Source organism: Theobroma umbraticum, unplaced genomic scaffold, assembly GCF_002168275.2.
Source record: "Theobroma umbraticum cultivar Fairchild unplaced genomic scaffold, ASM216827v3 scaffold_130.0, whole genome shotgun sequence".
Classification (NCBI taxonomy): domain Eukaryota; kingdom Viridiplantae; phylum Streptophyta; class Magnoliopsida; order Malvales; family Malvaceae; genus Theobroma; species Theobroma umbraticum.
The window spans coordinates 4,108,595-4,125,587 of NW_018397264.1; the positions used below are offsets into that span (position 1 = coordinate 4,108,595).

A 16,993-nucleotide genomic window follows, 5' to 3' on the forward strand; every position below is an offset into this window, starting at 1 on the left:
GGTGGCCAAGTCCACGCGCTTTCCCCTTGATGTTGCGCTACGTGTGTGGGACCCAAAAGTGACAGCCAGCTGCAGTACGTTGAATCGGTGGCCGAGCGTGTTCGCCACTCGCCAACAAAGGAGCCGGCCCCCCCCCCAACCCCGCCTACGGGGCCTGTGACTATCGGACAAGAACAAGAAAGTTTGTGTCCCTTGGACACTTTGCGCAAGATCCATACATATATGAGTTAGTGTCACATCTCATTTAACACTATTAGATACTTTCTTATTAGTTAATTTTTTACAATAATATTCCTTTCATACATCAAGATAGCATAAGACAACAATTAATAACCTTAATTCTTTTCAAATTAATTCAGTATGAACATAAAGTCTATTTATAATACCTTGGTTGAACTTTCAATGTAATGTATCTAAAGTGACATTCAATGTTATGGTCATTTTGCTATTTTGGATTGAACCAAACACTAAAGCTTTTATCGAAAGATAAGGTTTTTTTTATATTCTCACATTTGAAAAGTAAAAGAATATAAGGGAACAAAAATTCAAACTTCGAAATTTAAATAGAAATAAAAATCATTAAATTAAAGTTTAGTTATAATTAAAATGGTATGAGACATTTAGAAAAAGTCATTAGACAAATTTTTTGATAGATATAAACACACACAAAACCGACTACCCTACCTCAATACAAATGATATACTAAGATAAAAGATCATCTGAAAAAGTATTTATACAAAAAAAAATTTGAACAAAAAATTTCTATCTTCTTTGTCTAAAGTTATCCTACCAAGGCTCAAGAGAGTACAGAAAAAAGGAAATTTACAATAGCTAATAATATGAAATTATCCCAAAAGCTCTGCATATCATCCCTGAAAGATTCCCAAGAGATGATGTACCCAAAAGAATAAAATGATTGCAAGGACTACATCCATCTCCAAAAGAAAGATGCTCCAATCTTCACCAACCAGTAGCAGCTTTTCTTCTAAGTTTTCCTTGGAAGCTTTATTCTACCATTTGCATAATGTTGAATCATGCATTTGCAATTTTGGAGTAGAGTGGTTTTCTACAAGTTGAAGCCTCTTTCTTCTTCTTTTTTTTTTCTTTAACACCAAATAGGAGATCGATATTAAACTTTCCTGTGCTGTTGAAAAGCTTTACTTGGGGTTAACTCAAGTGGGAAGTGGATGAGATTTGGTTACAAATTTCAATTATTTTACTTCACCATCCACCATCGAAATCAATTGATCTTGTGTTGTTAGGGAGAATAATCATGAAGAAAATCCTTTTCCTTTTCAGAAGGCGCCAGTCACTCACTCACCAGTCTTTGCTTTCAAGTGAGTTTACAGCTCTCTCCCACTACTGGTTCTTCTTTAAATCTTCCTTCAATTATTGAATGAAAATCTTTCAGCAGAGAAACATGGTTTTATTCTACTAATTTCTGCTTTTTGCTGAACCAAATTACTCTTTACAGTAGTTCAAGTCCAGCTAAATTATTAGTCAAGGATACAATAATTCTGTTTTGGATTTATCCCAAGTCGCCTACATATCCACATCCCAACATTCAGGACCTTATCTTTAACTGCTCCCAAATTGCAGGAATATGCCCAATCACTCCTCCACCCCCACCTCTCCCCAATTCCACCAATGGTCAATTCACAAAAAGGAGGAATATGATAAATACTGTATATCTCCTTTTGCCTAACATTTTGAGAAACTTAAAACTTTTTTTCTATGTTTGTTGTCATATATTAAACTAATTCAAGAGTAAGTGTCAGATATGAGTATGATTGCTAATTTTCCTTGTATTTTGGAATGTCAAAGACTAATCTATTTGTTTTCACTGTAAGGTATCAAGTAAGTTTAAAGTTTACTCAAATGGTAATATGAGAATAGCCTGTTGTGATAGAGAAATCGTATTAATCATTTTGTCTTGTGGCATACGGATAGAGGCTAGAGGAGATTTTTGGGTCCTTTTATGATAAATAATTAATGGGACGTGGTCAAATACTGATTCAATAATCTTTTTTAGAGATAAACAAAAGAGCAAAAGCAAATCATTCTCGCCCCCTCCATTTCCTTTCAACTTTGTTAAAACGTTGGAGCAAACCAGAATCCTACGATAAGGACTCCTTCACATTCACAGCCGCCCCCCCCCCCTTTTTTTTTTTTCTCTAAACAATTGGCCAGAGACTGAATAGGGAGAATTAGGCCTTAATTGATAACGACAAGGAACATGGTATGATAAATTCTTGATCATACATGGTCAACAAAGAAATTAAAATATTACATCACAATCAAGAAAAACGATAAGCTGACATTAATTTAGAGTTATATAGTGTGAAAATTTGGATGTAAACCAATTATGGGGCTTTTATTTTATTTTGTGAGAATATATTTTACTTCGTTGTTATGTTTATAATATACGTGTGCTGCTTTGTTCCATGCAACGGATTACGGCCTTGCTGAGTGTTGCGGGCTATCCTCATGGGCCATGCCGTGCCGACTTCGATTGGTTAGAGCGTGCCAGCCCAGGCATGGCCCATCCCGTCTTAAATTTTTTTTTTTTACAGCAACATATCGACTATAAACCGTCAATTAATTTGTTTTACTTAAGAAATATTGGAAAAAAAAAAGAAGAAGAAGAGAAAATTAGCGATGGATTGGAGCCAACAAATTACAAGTCGACATGTGTGCGTACGGACCTCATATTCACCACAATAATTCAGTATTTTGATAGGTAAAATGCCAAACGTATTTTCCATGTGCAAATGAGGCTCTTTGCCTTATTCAGATGTTAATAATTGAAGTAAAGCAAAGCAAAGCAACAGCATCATAATTCATAGACCACTTGCCTAATTCCTATGCGCTCCGTCTGGGAGTTTTGGTTTTGTGGTAGACTTCTTAATGCAAATTCATTATTTGGGAATCGTTCTCAAGTCGTTAGGTTTGGATTTGACTGAAATCCACCACAGATTTTTATTACTATATAATAAACATTTTAAAAGAAAAATGAATATTTTTTTACTTCATCAATATCAATGCCTCGTGGGCCACTTTATATAATATATGGTAATTACCACCCACAATATTGCTTAAAATATGAAAGATAAGCTTTGTTAAAAATCTTACCATAGAAAAACCCAATAAGATAAAAATAGTGGTAAGGACAAAAGAGTACTTAGGTTAATCATGCATTACAAATATCCAAATCTAAGTCCACACACCCTTTAATTAATTAATCAATAAGGCATCTTTGATCACACAATCTCTAATTGGGTTTGGTATAAAAGAAACATCTCGCCATATAAATTGATCTATTGGTATATCCATAGCAAACTTTGTTACCATATGAGCCACCACGTTGCTTTTTCTATGCACATGCTTCACAATCTGTGTTGCCATCCCTTTTAAAAAAAATTACAATCCTCTACTAATAAATCTGAAGCCCCTTTGAAAATTTTTAGTTGAAATCCATCCAGCCACCATGAGGTTGTCGACGTCTATCTCATCAAGCATAAGATTACTTTCTGGACAAATCATCACCACTCATGTAACAGCCCTTGATTCCGTATAATAAACACATGAGTTGTGTAACATTCTTTTTGCACCCATGAGTACCATGCCACTAGTAGAGTTTCTAACCATAAAACGGCAGCCATTATGGCTTCACCATCCCTTACAAATGTAGCAGCATCTAAGTTCAACTTTAGGCCATTCGGTCTAATCCAGGGTGTCCACAACTCAGCATTTATCTGTTGCATATTATGGGTAAAACAATTGGCCTCCTTATATTGCCTGCACAGAGTCAAGTCCATATTCACGACCTTGCCTGGTTCCCTCTTCTTGTCCTTAAGGATCAGCAAGTTTCGAGCTTTCCATATTGCCTATAAAACATGAAGAATTTCTTCTATATTCTCTTTATCGATTCGATCACATAGGAAACAAATCCATTGAAATAAATTCTGAAATTGAATTTCAACATCTCTAAATCCCTATCTCAAAGCCAACCACATTGCTTGAGCATACTGACAATTACATATACAATGAAAATCAGTTTTTGGATCATTGTGTAAAAGGAGAACAATTATGATCTAATTATGTGCCACCATGTGGACTTGATAATGTCATAACTATATAATTAATTATAAAATAATTAATTTATTAGTTGAATTATTTCAAAGGTACATAATTGCACCAATTCACCTATCATATATTTATCTCTTGAGATAATTTGAAAATAATATTCAAATTGGATCAATCAAAATTTAATTATTGATCATTCAATTTATTTTTAAATAAATCAAAGTAATTTAGAGATAATATTCATATTTTTGACCAATCAAAATTTAGTTATTGATCATCTGACTCTCCAAATCAAAATTTAACAATCAAAATTCCATCCCTAACTCTCTAAAGCAACTCTTTCTTGATCACCATCTAACCTTTTTTAATACTTCTCCAACTATAAGTCGGATTTGATCCAATCAGAACAAATTCATGCCTAGGAAAGTACCTTGCCTTTAATACTTGGTACCCAAGAGTAGGTTCTTTCACTTATAGCCTTCAGCCCTATTTTACAAGCATCACTAGATTAAAATTCTATGTATCTCAGAAATCCATTCCACCAGGAAATTTAGATTTGCATATCAAGTTCCAATTCTTTGAGTGAATCTTTCTATCGTTCTCATCAACCCCACCAGAATCTAGCAATTGCAGAATCACTATCTTGACAAATAGAATCTGGTAACTTAAAGTAAGTCATCACATATATAGGAATGACATGTGCAATTGATACCTCCTTACCTCTTACTAATCAAAGTTTATTTTTCGAATTTGATAGTCTCTTCAGGACCCTCTCTTTGACATAAGCAAAAATCTATTTTTTTGTTCCTCCTCCTATCAATGGCATACCTAGATAATTTCCAACCCATAGTCCCTGATTGATTCCCATGATATTGCATACCTCTTGGACATCACTCGCCCTTGTATTGTTGCTAAATAATACAACTGATGTCTTCAAATTAATCTTCTGACCAAAAGCTTGTTCATAAGTCGCTCGAATATCTTTTAAAACCAAAGCTTCTTGTCCCTTTGCCCTGTCAAAAATCATGCTATCATTGGCAAAAAACAAATGAGTGACATTAGGACCTCCCTTTCCAACCTTCAAACCCATTAATCTCTCATTTACTGTAGCTATATTCAAAAAACCAGAAAGCTTTTGATCCAATAAATTTTCCCTAATTGATGAAAAAATGTAGAAAAAGCATTCAAGAGTTCAAGAAAAATATCTTGGAAATTTAAGGAAATATTAATTAGCTATTAACTAATAAATTGAAACTCTACTACTTTTATTATCTTTTCATAATATTGCTATTTATATTTTGAATACGTACCTACATGCATATAAATATATATTATAAGTTTGGGAGAAATAAATTAATTCAAGGTGCAAATTCCCCATCTCTCTTGGACTTTGATCCTCATCATAATTCTTTTTGGAAGGTAATTGCTCAATTTTGTATAAAAAAAAATGAACCTAACAACTTTTTGTATCTTTCCTTTTTTTATTTCTATTTATAATTAATAACTAAAAATTTAGAACAACATGTTAAAATTGAATTTTGTCATATATATAGTCTTTTTTTTTATTATTTTTGCCTTCATGACTAATGAATATTGGTTGAATTGTTATTAGAATATAGTATATGTATATATTCGTACGTTATATTTTATAGATCAAATACAAATATTAATTAATTATTATTTTTTAAATATATAAAATTACACGTGACATATTTTGTCAAAAGAATTAATATTTTTAAAAATTATAAATTACTTTTTGATAAAAAGTATCCGTCATATACAAATAATACATTTTGTTTTTATTTTTTTTTAAAAGTCGCAAAACCTTAAACTCCAAATTTGAAATTAATCCAAAATAAAAAGTTCAAATTCGTGACTTTTAAGTGAAGATATTTGAATCTAAGCATTTAAAAGCCAAATCCAAATTTGATTTCGCAAACGCTACTTAAGAGAATGGCTGGTATCAGTGATTCCGATTCCAATCGATCAAGGACGGGGATACGTACATGGAGTAAAGCTTATATGGTACATGCGTCTACAGCACTAGTTTGTGAAAATGAGGGCCAATAAAACAATGGCATACTCTCGGCCACGGCTGATAAATGTTGGAAATGTGTAAAATTCGGCTAGGATTTAGTTTATTTACTGTCATTTTAGTTTTAATATTTTCAACTTTAAACTTTTCCTTTATTTAATAGTTTTTATTTAGTGATTTTGATTTAGGATTTATCATCTTAACCATTTTTGTTGAAAACAACCAAACAAGAATTTAATTAAGCACTTAAAGTTAGTTATTATTTATTCATTTAGGGATTAATTGATTACTTTCCTACAAATTATTTATTTTTTTGTTTAAATTCTTGTGAATAATCAAGTTTTTTATTTAGGGTTGCTTCCTTGTTGAATTGTTTATTGATGTTGTATTTAATTTTTGTTATTAATTTTAGAGAATTGCTTTCCATTGAATTGTTTATTGATAGCAGTTAATATTTTTTAAGATATTACTTCCCATTAAGATTTTTGTTATTATTTTTGTTAATTTTCGTTTGTTATTAAAAATTGAGATTATTGTCATTATTAAGTTATTTATAATTATAGTAATTAATTATTTTATATAAATTATTAAGATTGATTTTTTTAAATAATTTTAAAGATTTATAAATTATAAAAATAAAATGTCATGAGTGATAAAAAAATTGAATCTTATTTAAAAAAAAACTTTTACAAAATATTGACATTTCTGAATCTTTACCTCTTCAAATATAAAATCTTTATTCCAAGACTTGACGACGAAGGAGCAATAATGCTGCTGCCAAAGCTTTTGTCCATTGTCCTGGATGGTCCAAGATAATGACTCCTATAATTATTGCTGCCAGAAGTCCTTTTTTCATTTTTTTATATAGTGGAAATAGAATAATTTATTATATTATTTTAAGTCAAGTAACTCCTAAAACAACAACCAGTAAAAGAGAAATAGTGTTAGAAAGAGGAGATCTAAACATATTAAGTCTCAAAAGTAAATTATTATAATGTATGGTCATCTAGTCGACATATTAGTTCGTTTCATAAGATATATGAGATATTTTACAATTTCAATCTTGTAGGAGTAGTTCTTTAATGTTACTCAATGAATGCACATTTGGGTCTAAAATATTACTTGCCATCGACAACTTTGGTATGGCAAGGAGAGAGCCAATTTCCACTTGAACCTTCCTAAATCCCCTTCTCCAACACAAATTTAAGCCCTGGAATAATGCCCATAGCTCAGCATTTAGAGAAAAAGTTGTACCAATTTTATGAGTGAATCCCAGTATCCATTCTCCTTTGTCATCACGGATAACTCCACCTGCAGCTGCTTCAACAGGTTGGCCTCTGGCGCTCCCATCGACGTTTAGATTAACAAATGTCTTGCTCGTTTTTTTCCAGGTAATCAACACTTCATGTTTCACTCTTTTTTGAGGTTTGCTTAGGATGTCAAAGGCCTTTTCCATTCTGGAATTTAGGAAATTATTCTTTGCCTATTTCTAATTAGTTGGATGTATATATGAATGGAAGTATTTTTACTATAAATCGATGGGCTCACCAGAGATCTTTGTTGCATACAGGGGAAGGGAAATGGAGTACTCCTTGACAAGTTGCTTGCTATGTCTACTCTTGACCTGGGTCCTACTTCAAGCTCTCCGTTCCATTACAGGGGGGAGCAGAGCGAGCTCCGGCAAGCTTCCACCTGGTCCACGGCGGATTCCAATATTGGGGAACTTGTTGGATCTTGGTGACAAACCCCACAAGTCCCTGGCCGAGCTTGCCAAGACTCATGGCCCCTTAATGAGTCTGAAACTAGGCAGCTTAACCACAATAGTTGTTTCTTCAGCAGCCATGGCTAAAGAAGTCTTACAAAACCATGATCTCACCTTCTCCAACCGAACAATCGGTGACGCTGTCCGAGTCAAACAACACGACGAAGTCGGGTTGCCATGGATGCCTGTTTCACCGCTTTCGAGAACCCTTCGCAAAGTATGCAATTCACATTTTTTCAGTAATAAAAAACTCAACGCCAATCAATACCTGCGCCGCAAGAAGATAGAAGAGCTTCTTTCCTATGTTCACAAGCATGGCCGTGCTGGTGTAGCAGTCAACATAGGCCAAGCAGCTTTCAATACTTCAATCAATTTGTTGTCTAATACTGTTTTCTCCAAGGATTTGGTCGATCCAAATTCAAAAGATGCACAAGCTTTCAAGCAAACTGTGTGCAGTATCATGGAAGAGGGAGGGAAGACTAACCTAGCTGATTACTTCCCTGTGCTAAGAAAGATTGATCCACAAGGTGTACGGCGCAGGATGTCAATTCATTTAACAAAGTTGCTTAACCTTGTTGACAAAATGTTCGATGAGCGGTTGCATTCAAGAAAAGAGCATGGGTCTATTGCCTACGACGATGTTTTGGACACTCTACTAGACATCATTGAAGATAATCTCGTGGAACTCAATAAAACACATCTCACGCATTTACTCGGAGTAATTTTTTCCCCTTTGATATTTTCTTTCTTTTAGTTCTTGACACTATTAGTTGAAATTATAAATTATAGACTAACTCGACCGGTTGAAAATTATGCATGTAGGTTTTTTTTGTTGCCGGAACAGACACAACATCAGTTTCATTAGAGTGGGCAATGGCAGAATTACTCCAAAACCCAAAGGTTTTACAAAAAGCGCAGGTAGAGTTAAAGAAAACTATTGGGAAAGGAAACCAAGTGGAGGAATCAGACATTGCTCGTTTACCTTACTTACAAGCAATCATCAAAGAAACATTTCGGATGCACCCGCCACTTCCTTTGTTGCTTCCTCGTAGAGCTGGACCAGATGCGGAAATCCATGGCTTTAGAATTCCAGAGGGTTCACAAGTGCTAGTCAATGCCTGGGCTATAGGCAGAGATCCAGACATTTGGGAGAACCCTGAATGCTTTAGACCAGAAAGGTTCTTGGGGTTAGAGATTGATGTCAAAGGTAGGAATTTCGAGCTCATTCCTTTCGGCGCAGGGCGACGAATATGTCCTGGATTGCCTTTGGCCATGAGGATGTTGCATTTAATGTTAGGTTCCCTTATTAACAACTTTGATTGGAAGATCGAAGGAGGGGTCATGAACATGGAAGAAAAGTTTGGGATCTCATTACAAAAAGCAGAACCCTTGCGAGCTGTCCCTATTCCACTTGTTTAAGGATCTGAAAATTAGAATGGTGATGTTTATGATTAATTATGCATAAATGTATTAATTATAGCCAAGTCTTCGCATCTCTATATTATATAAAAAGAGTTGAGACCATAATGGAAACTATCAATATTATAATGCATTCGACAGGATACTTAATATTTTCAATAATTTTTTATTTTAATTTTGAAAATTAAAACATCATATTCATATAAATTGTAAAATATCTAAAACGTAAATACAAGTACTTTACAGTAAAATGAGAATCTATGTAACATAAAATGCAACGGATAATTAACTAAATTGTAAAAATATATTTATACATATATACATACATACATATATACTAGTAATTGATAGTTTATATAAGAGTTTGTTTGAAAAGAATTTCTGTGTGTAGTTAAACGCATGTAGTTCTATCTACATATCTAAACAACATTGCACTCCAAAAGTTCATTTTATTCTTTACATGCTTTTCGTATGGTGCTAAAATTTTCTACAAAAAGGTTGCTAGCTAGATGGACCGTATGATAGAAATGAATGTTGTATTACTTCTCTTTGTGCCACTTATTTGTAACTTTACTTATCTAGCTATGATAATTTTTTAGTGCTGTCTTTGCGAACTGAAAGTGAAATTGTCTGAGAGGAGGAGCAAAAACCTTAAGACTTGATGCGGTTCTGTCAGTACCTGAATGCCAACAAAGTCAATAAAAGGATAACGGTATCATTTCATCAGAACTTTTTACTTGCATATCCTGTGTATGGGAAGATCAAACGATGGTAATTTAAAATAGAACTGGGTTTGGATAATTGGTCCTGGCAAGTGCAGTAGCCAATCTACAAGCAATTTGACATTGGCGGATATGGCTACAAATTGGCTTCATCATCATCATCTCCATTGTTGACAAAAAATAAATAAATAAATAAAGGATAACAAACAACTTCAACCAAGATTCTCCCACTCCATAATCCTTCATCCAAGGTAGTTCTGAATTTGTGAGCTTTAGGATCCAAATAAGTCCTTTAAAATAATTCTCTAACCAATCTTCTATATCTAAATCCAAATAATAAGTAAAAGTTGAGAAAATTAAATTTTTAACAAGTTAGTTTTCCTGTTCCTCTTAACCAAATGCAAAAGAAATCAGGAATACAAAAGAGTAACACCCAAAAAATAGAGAACTGATATATATATATATATATATATATAAATTCTGACAAGATTTAGTTATCCTTTCTGACAGAAAAAGAAAATCAATATATAAATTCTGGTTACAAAAAGTTTTATCCAGAATCAATTCCAAATATTTCAAAAGCCTGAGAGAAGTCTCAATCCAGAATCTCAATCTTTGCAGGGAAAAATATCCCCTAAATTAAGAGATCGGAAAGATAAAGTAAAAGAAGCAAAAAGGGAAGACTCCCCAAAAATTTCTCAAAAACCAATTCGGTCATGGTACGAAATCTGTACCCAAGAAGAAGAATAACAAGACCAACAAAATCCTACCCAGGACCAAAATCCTTTTCAAGATGCCCAAGACCCAAATAAAATAGATTCCCAGATCCAAAAATGGATTGAATCTCTTTTCAATTCCCCAGAAGTAGCCTTAGCCTTAGCCTCCAAAATCAAAAAAGACACCCCAATGAAACAAGTAGCCATTGAAGCCCTTCAAAAATCCCAAGGAAAATAAATAGTTCTTTATAAACCAAAACCAAAAGACCTATAAAGTATTTTCCCAGACCAAACACTCACCCAAACACAATCCCAATCTTCAACCTTAGGAAGCCAAACACAATACTTCCGAAAGAAAAACACCCAAAATGTTCTTCTCATAGAAGAAGGATTATATCATGAATACCCCATATAGCCATAAGAAAAGCCTTTCAGGGATAGCACTACAAACCATGAGACTTGCAGAAACTTAAAAAATATTATCAAAATATTTTGGTTCAAACAAGGTCAGCTCTTTTCAAACATTATGTTAATCCAAATGATCCAAGTCTAATAACCCATTCCACAGCCTAAATTTTAAAAGTTTTAAAGCTTATAGATTGAGAGAAAAATCTCAATCTTTACAAAAAATTTCCTGTAAGCTTTTTAAAATCAATAGACCATTACCCCGTTTTTAACTACTGGGATTACCAGTAGACATAGTTCAACACTTTTCTCTATAACAATAAAGACAATCGCTATTCTTGGTTAATGTTTTTCAAATTTGGTAACAAATATAAATTTTCAAATTAGTTTTCTCATTGGTGGAATTGGTTTGGTACTTTACGAGAGATTCTTCCACCCAAAATTGAAGAATTATATGAAAAATTTTTAAAATGTTTTCAACCTGAAGAATATCAGGCAAATTTATACATTTCAATACATTTTTTCTCGAAATTAATAATCTCATGAATAACATCATGGGATTATGCTTATGACACCGACGTCCATACTGGTGCACCAATGGTCATCAAAACCTTCCGAATCAAATGGTGGTACAAATTCAATGAAAGGAAATATAATCCTCAATACTTGATCTCATGGTTTAAGAAGAATCTAAGACTGCAAAAATGCCCAAAGTTCTCAAGAAAATGCTAGATTTTTGCAGGTAAAGTCCAATGTTAGTGCCAAATTAGCTCAGGCCAAGTCAAAAATAGAGTACAAGAAGATAATGGCAGAAATGCTCAATTCTTTATATTCTGATGAAGAAGATGAAGAAATGGCTTCATCCAAAGCAACGGCGGACTTGTCTCAAGATGAAGATTATATTTCTCCCAGAAGAAAGAAATGAACAGCACTAGTAGCAGCGAAATTCATTCCCCAAAATCATGCCGATAGACTCTAGACAAACTGTCGAAACAGCAACAAAAGCAACACGCCTGTGCTGACAAAATAAAAGTAAAGGCATTTAAAAGAAAGACAAAAGAAAAGCAGCCGAAAGCAGCACTGCCAAAAAGAGTTTGCATCAAAAGAACCAGACTCATGATTCTACAGCAAAAAGGTAGTAGAAAAGAAAACTCTGCATCGACAAATGAAATTCAAATGTAAAGCAAATTGAAATTCAAATGTAAAAGAGTCGTCTATATAAGACTCTTCAAAACAGAAAGAACTTAGAGAGTTTTTTTAGGTACTCTTCCAAATTACTTCTCTTGTATTCAAATAATTTTCTCAAATTATTGTATCCAAAATTTTTCGATATTTTTAATAAAGATTATATTTTCATACTCTGCATATCTCTCCGATGTCGATTCTTGGTAAGGTTTGGTATCAGAGCCAAAACCATTTCTCTTGATTATATTTATAAATATTCTGAGATGTTTAAAGTGTTTTTCTATATTTTCTGAGAAGACTAAAACATCATCTATATAAACTATTGTTAATTAAGAATAAGAATTGAATATTTCATTCATTATTCTTTGAAATTCTCATTTTTCCTGTTTTAGGGTAAATTTGGATTGTTTGTCATTGATGAATATGTTGGATACTGGATACAATAATTTGAGAAAATTATTTAGATACAAAAAAAGTAATTTGGAAGAGTACTCGAAAAACTCTCTAAGTTCTTTCTATTTTGAAGAATCTTATATAGACGACTTCTTTACCTTTGAATTTCAATTTGCTTTACATTTGAATTCATTTGTCGATGCATAGTTTTTTTTTCTGCTGCCTTTTTGCTATATAATCATGAGTCTGGTGTATATATATATATCACACACATACACCATCATGGGATAAAATGAATATTCATTAGACTAAAATATTAAAGGGAAATGAAAAACAATGAAAAAGAAAGAATACCACTTGACAAGCCGCTCCATTGAAAGCAGTGCTCTTTTTCACCTGCCACATTTTTTCCCTTTGCTTTCATGGAAATGTAGGCACTGTAAAATCCCAACTCTTGTGTTTTGAGATGCTAATTGCTTTCATGGAATTATCTTTGCGGATTGAAGATTACGAATATCTCATGGTCTGCCTCCATTACAACTTCCCTTTTCCATGTGTATGTCACTGGCCTTAACCGTTTGAAGAAACTTGGGATGACAAACAATTTTGTCCATACTCCTTCATGGCCGCCGTAATTGAAAGAAATTCCCTTCTGACTGTGAGATCGACATAAGCATCCATTCAAAATCCCCAACTCAAGTACAATATTTCTCCGCCCAAATACAGTGTTTTGGGTTATACATTCTGGTAATTTCACCTACATAAACATTGGATGACTAAATTGATAAAAGGAAACGGCGGCAGATCATCATTCGATTTTATTCCAATGTTCTCTCCATGAATTTCGTATATAAGAACCAACAAGTTAAATGAAGGCCAGAGGATATGAAGAAAGGAAGGGAGGAAGCAGAGGAGGAAGGGGAATGAGGGCTGTGAGGGAGTAGGAATGCGGGGGAGAGTTGATAGGTGGATAAGCTACTTGGGGCAGCCATCTGGGTGAGGAATTCTTGTAGGGATAAGAGAGGAGCTGACGGGAGAGTGGGAGAATGGAAAAGAGAGGGGTATTTTGTGAACTGCCACTTTGCGAGGAGTAGGTCATTCTGATGGGGGAGATGGAACAGAAAACTGGAAGAGGAGGTAGTGGCAAGACAGGGGGGAGAAGTTGCTAGAGAGGGAAGCCTTTGATGGTTTACATGAGGTTTACGGTATGTGGTGGTATGGAAGTCCCAAGGCTGTCTTTTATGGCTATGTTTCTGGTTCAGCTTGACTATTGTTATACAATCAGGTGGTGGGCTGTATGATTATAGCAGGTCTCTGATGTGAAGCTGTGAATGCTCTGTGGAACCAGGGAGGGACGGCTGCTGATGGCATTCTAAGGGGAATGTAGCAGGTTGTTTTACTGAAGCCAAGCTGCTGCCTTCCTATGGGACAATGTTGTGTAATTCAAGACTTATTCAACACTTGATGAGGAAGGAATTTTTTGGTGCCAGCCTGTTCTAGTTCCCTGTTTTGTTCAGAACATTATGGTCTTGTAGGTGGTCTTAGGCTTAGTTTGCTTTGGGGAATGTTGTATGTTGTAAAAAGGTTTCTGGCTAATGTGCTGGTGAAAGTATTGTACCGAGCTCGTTGCAGCTTAGCATTTTGGTGAAGAGGTAAAGGGTTGTGTTAATAGCCCATATTTTTTTTAGGGATGCCGCCAATATCTTTTTATGCGGTGGGTCTGTTAGCAACCGTACAGTCTCATTTTGCTCAAGCCAGATGCTTTATGCCGGCTAAAGTTTTTTTTATCAGGCTAGAGACTTATCATTGTTATGCTGGTAATGGCTGCTAATAAAATCTCTAGGAAAAAAAAAAAAGGAGAAATAAAACATATATAAAGTACTTTGATCATAAAAGCTAATAGATACCAATTCATGGTAGTGGGACTGAAAAAAGAAATGACTCATCTGATCACAGAGTACAAAATTCATCAACCAATTCCTCATGATTAGTTTGGTGTTCTTGATCTGGAAAAACTAGACTACCTACATAAGTACATTCGCTGAAATCCGTGTAATACCAGCAGTAATTATTTAGTAACAAAATCCTTTCCATGCTTTCTTCTTTAAGATTGAAGATAATCCACTTCTCTAACTTCTCTACACGTAGCTTCAGCAGAACTTCGTTTCGGTTGTTCGTTGGGAAACATATTGGCCTCAATTTACCAAAGGACGATGAAATGACAAACAATTTAGTCCAAGATTCTGGTATTCCATATTCTTTCATTGCCCATACTTCAGTAAAGCTTCCATGAGGATTAAGGGACATACTTAAACATCCTCCCAAGACTCCCAAATCGAATTTCATCTCATGGGTTGCCCACATTGGTAACTCCACTTTTTTAAAATTTTCATTTTTCAAATCAAAATAAACAATAACATAAGTTACATCAAAATAAAATAAACGAAAAGGATGTGAATTATTTCGATCATTATGACGTTCATTTAATTTTCGACGATAGACACACCAATGTGGAACTCCATTAACCACAACAGCCTTACTACTAGTGTGTATCCGATAAGAAAACTCACTGGCATCCTTTGATGTCCATGAATTTTTTCGATAATCATAAACACGGTAGCATAAAGATTCATAGTTATGATAATTATCATAAGATGGAGATGATGATCCACTGATATAATGAGAAACTATTATTCCTTTATAGTTTCTAGAGGTAGACTCGTAACCAAGTCCTGAAATAAACTGACCATCCTCCTGAATAAAAGGAGGAATCCTCTTGTACTTTCCTGTTGATGGATTCCACAAAAAGTACTCTGCACAGCTTTCTGTATCTATAAGTAACAAACCATTACAAGAACCCAAGATTCGAGCATGGCGCAGATGATCGCCGAAGGGATAGTCTAGCCTTACAATTTCACGATTCAAACCATTGGAGTCCATTGAATAGAGTGACAAACGTGGACGAGGCCCCATCATGGCTCTCATCTGCCCAACCCGCAACAGGTTAACATTGTCTTGGGATGTGTTTACTCGACAGAGATGAGATTCAGCAAAGTTGGGATCAGATATCAGAGAACCCCATGGCTTGGATACAAGCTTGAAACGCTGTAGAGACTTTGCAGGTAGGCGTAAAAGTATATCATAAACAATCTCAACCACCAAAGTGACTGTGCATTCCACGGCCCTGGTTTTTTCTAAATAGGGAGGCTAGGGTTTCTTAACCCTTATTATGTTACTTAACTATTGGATTTTTTTTTGTTTTGATAAAAATTGACGTTAATCTAGCCATATATATCTCTCCAATTAATTCTCTCTTTATAATTCTAAACTTTTTAAGAGATACGTATCTATAATTTAATAGATATTATTATTTATTATATTCTTAAATTGTCATTTTTCAATTGAAATAATTTATAATTATTATGTAATTAATATTTATAATTGTACGTAATAATATGATAAGGATTGAAATTCAATAGAACGGTGTGTTAAGAATAGAAGTAGAGGAGATTTGGGAGTTAGAGAAAAAATTGGGTTTGACTCTTCAGAAAGAAAAAGAAGAGATCAGCCAGAGATTAACTGAGTTGAAGTCCACCGAAGATACGAGACCACAAGCTGGAGTCCATGGAAGATAGGAGACAACATCAGGTCTCAGACGACGTGCAGCAAGGAAATAAAAGGTAAATGAAATATGGTTGCAGGATCCTCATCAAGGGACGAGTTTACAAGAACGTGAGGTGCAGGTTTTTGTCATAAGATTAAGTTGGTTAATTTGAATGGTAGCTTGCAAGTTTTTTGTCTAAATTAAGCTAGTTGCAGATGACGTTGATGCCTATGGTTTATGATAGGAGTTTTAAGTCCTGTAAATTAGGGATGTAGTCCTAGTTTAGCATGGTTGAGTGCTAAAACTGTCAATTCTTCTGAGCGAGGGTATTGTTTTGTAATTAAACTGTTTTTTTTTTATGCATTGATCAAGTTTGATGCCATTAAAAGTTTTTATAAACAGTATAGAGACTTTGATTGACATTCTGATGTTTGTGTTAATCAAATCATTTTTTTTAAAAGAAAAGAGAAATACAATTTCTATCTAGGATAAGATTTAATTTTATTTTTAAATTATAATGTTAAATGTTTTCATTATAAATATTAATAAAATTTATTCAATTTATAAATAAATAACATAAAATTTGAATTATTTATACTCAAATTTTATACTTTAAAAATATTTATATTTATATTTATATCATCATTAGTAAAAAAAAAAAATCAC

At 33.8% G+C, this 16,993-nt stretch overlaps 2 protein-coding genes across 2 annotated transcripts in view; one reads left to right on the top strand and one right to left on the bottom strand.

The window, feature by feature from the left end:
- Window positions 1-7,067: 7,067 nt before the first annotated feature.
- LOC110421552 (geraniol 8-hydroxylase-like) lies at window positions 7,068-9,349 on the top strand. The gene is made up of 3 exons (XM_021435155.2): window positions 7,068-7,512; window positions 7,692-8,601; window positions 8,706-9,349. Exons 1-3 carry the CDS (start codon window positions 7,490-7,492, stop codon window positions 9,300-9,302), a joined length of 1,530 nt encoding a protein of 509 aa, XP_021290830.1. The 5' UTR covers window positions 7,068-7,489; the 3' UTR covers window positions 9,303-9,349.
- A 5,324-nt stretch (window positions 9,350-14,673) lies between these two features.
- LOC110421457 (F-box/kelch-repeat protein At3g06240-like) overlaps window positions 14,674-16,993 on the bottom strand; it is a 3,234-nt gene continuing 914 nt past the window's right edge. Inside the window, exons 2-3 of the mRNA XM_089784417.1 lie at window positions 15,230-15,828; window positions 14,674-15,007 (exon numbers count right to left, since the gene is read on the bottom strand). Of these exons, the coding sequence (XP_089640543.1) occupies window positions 14,674-15,007; window positions 15,230-15,828 (933 nt within the window). The remainder of the gene's footprint in view (window positions 15,008-15,229; window positions 15,829-16,993) is intronic.

Excerpts from the sequence above, each read along its gene's own strand:
- LOC110421552 (XM_021435155.2), top strand. The coding sequence starts at position 7,490 with ATGTCTTGCTCGTTTTTTTCCAG. Across the intron at positions 7,513-7,691 it reads TCTTGCTCGTTTTTTTCCAG|GGGAAGGGAAATGGAGTACT; the intron begins GTAATCAACACT and ends TGTTGCATACAG. Across the intron at positions 8,602-8,705 it reads ATCTCACGCATTTACTCGGA|GTTTTTTTTGTTGCCGGAAC; the intron begins GTAATTTTTTCC and ends TTATGCATGTAG.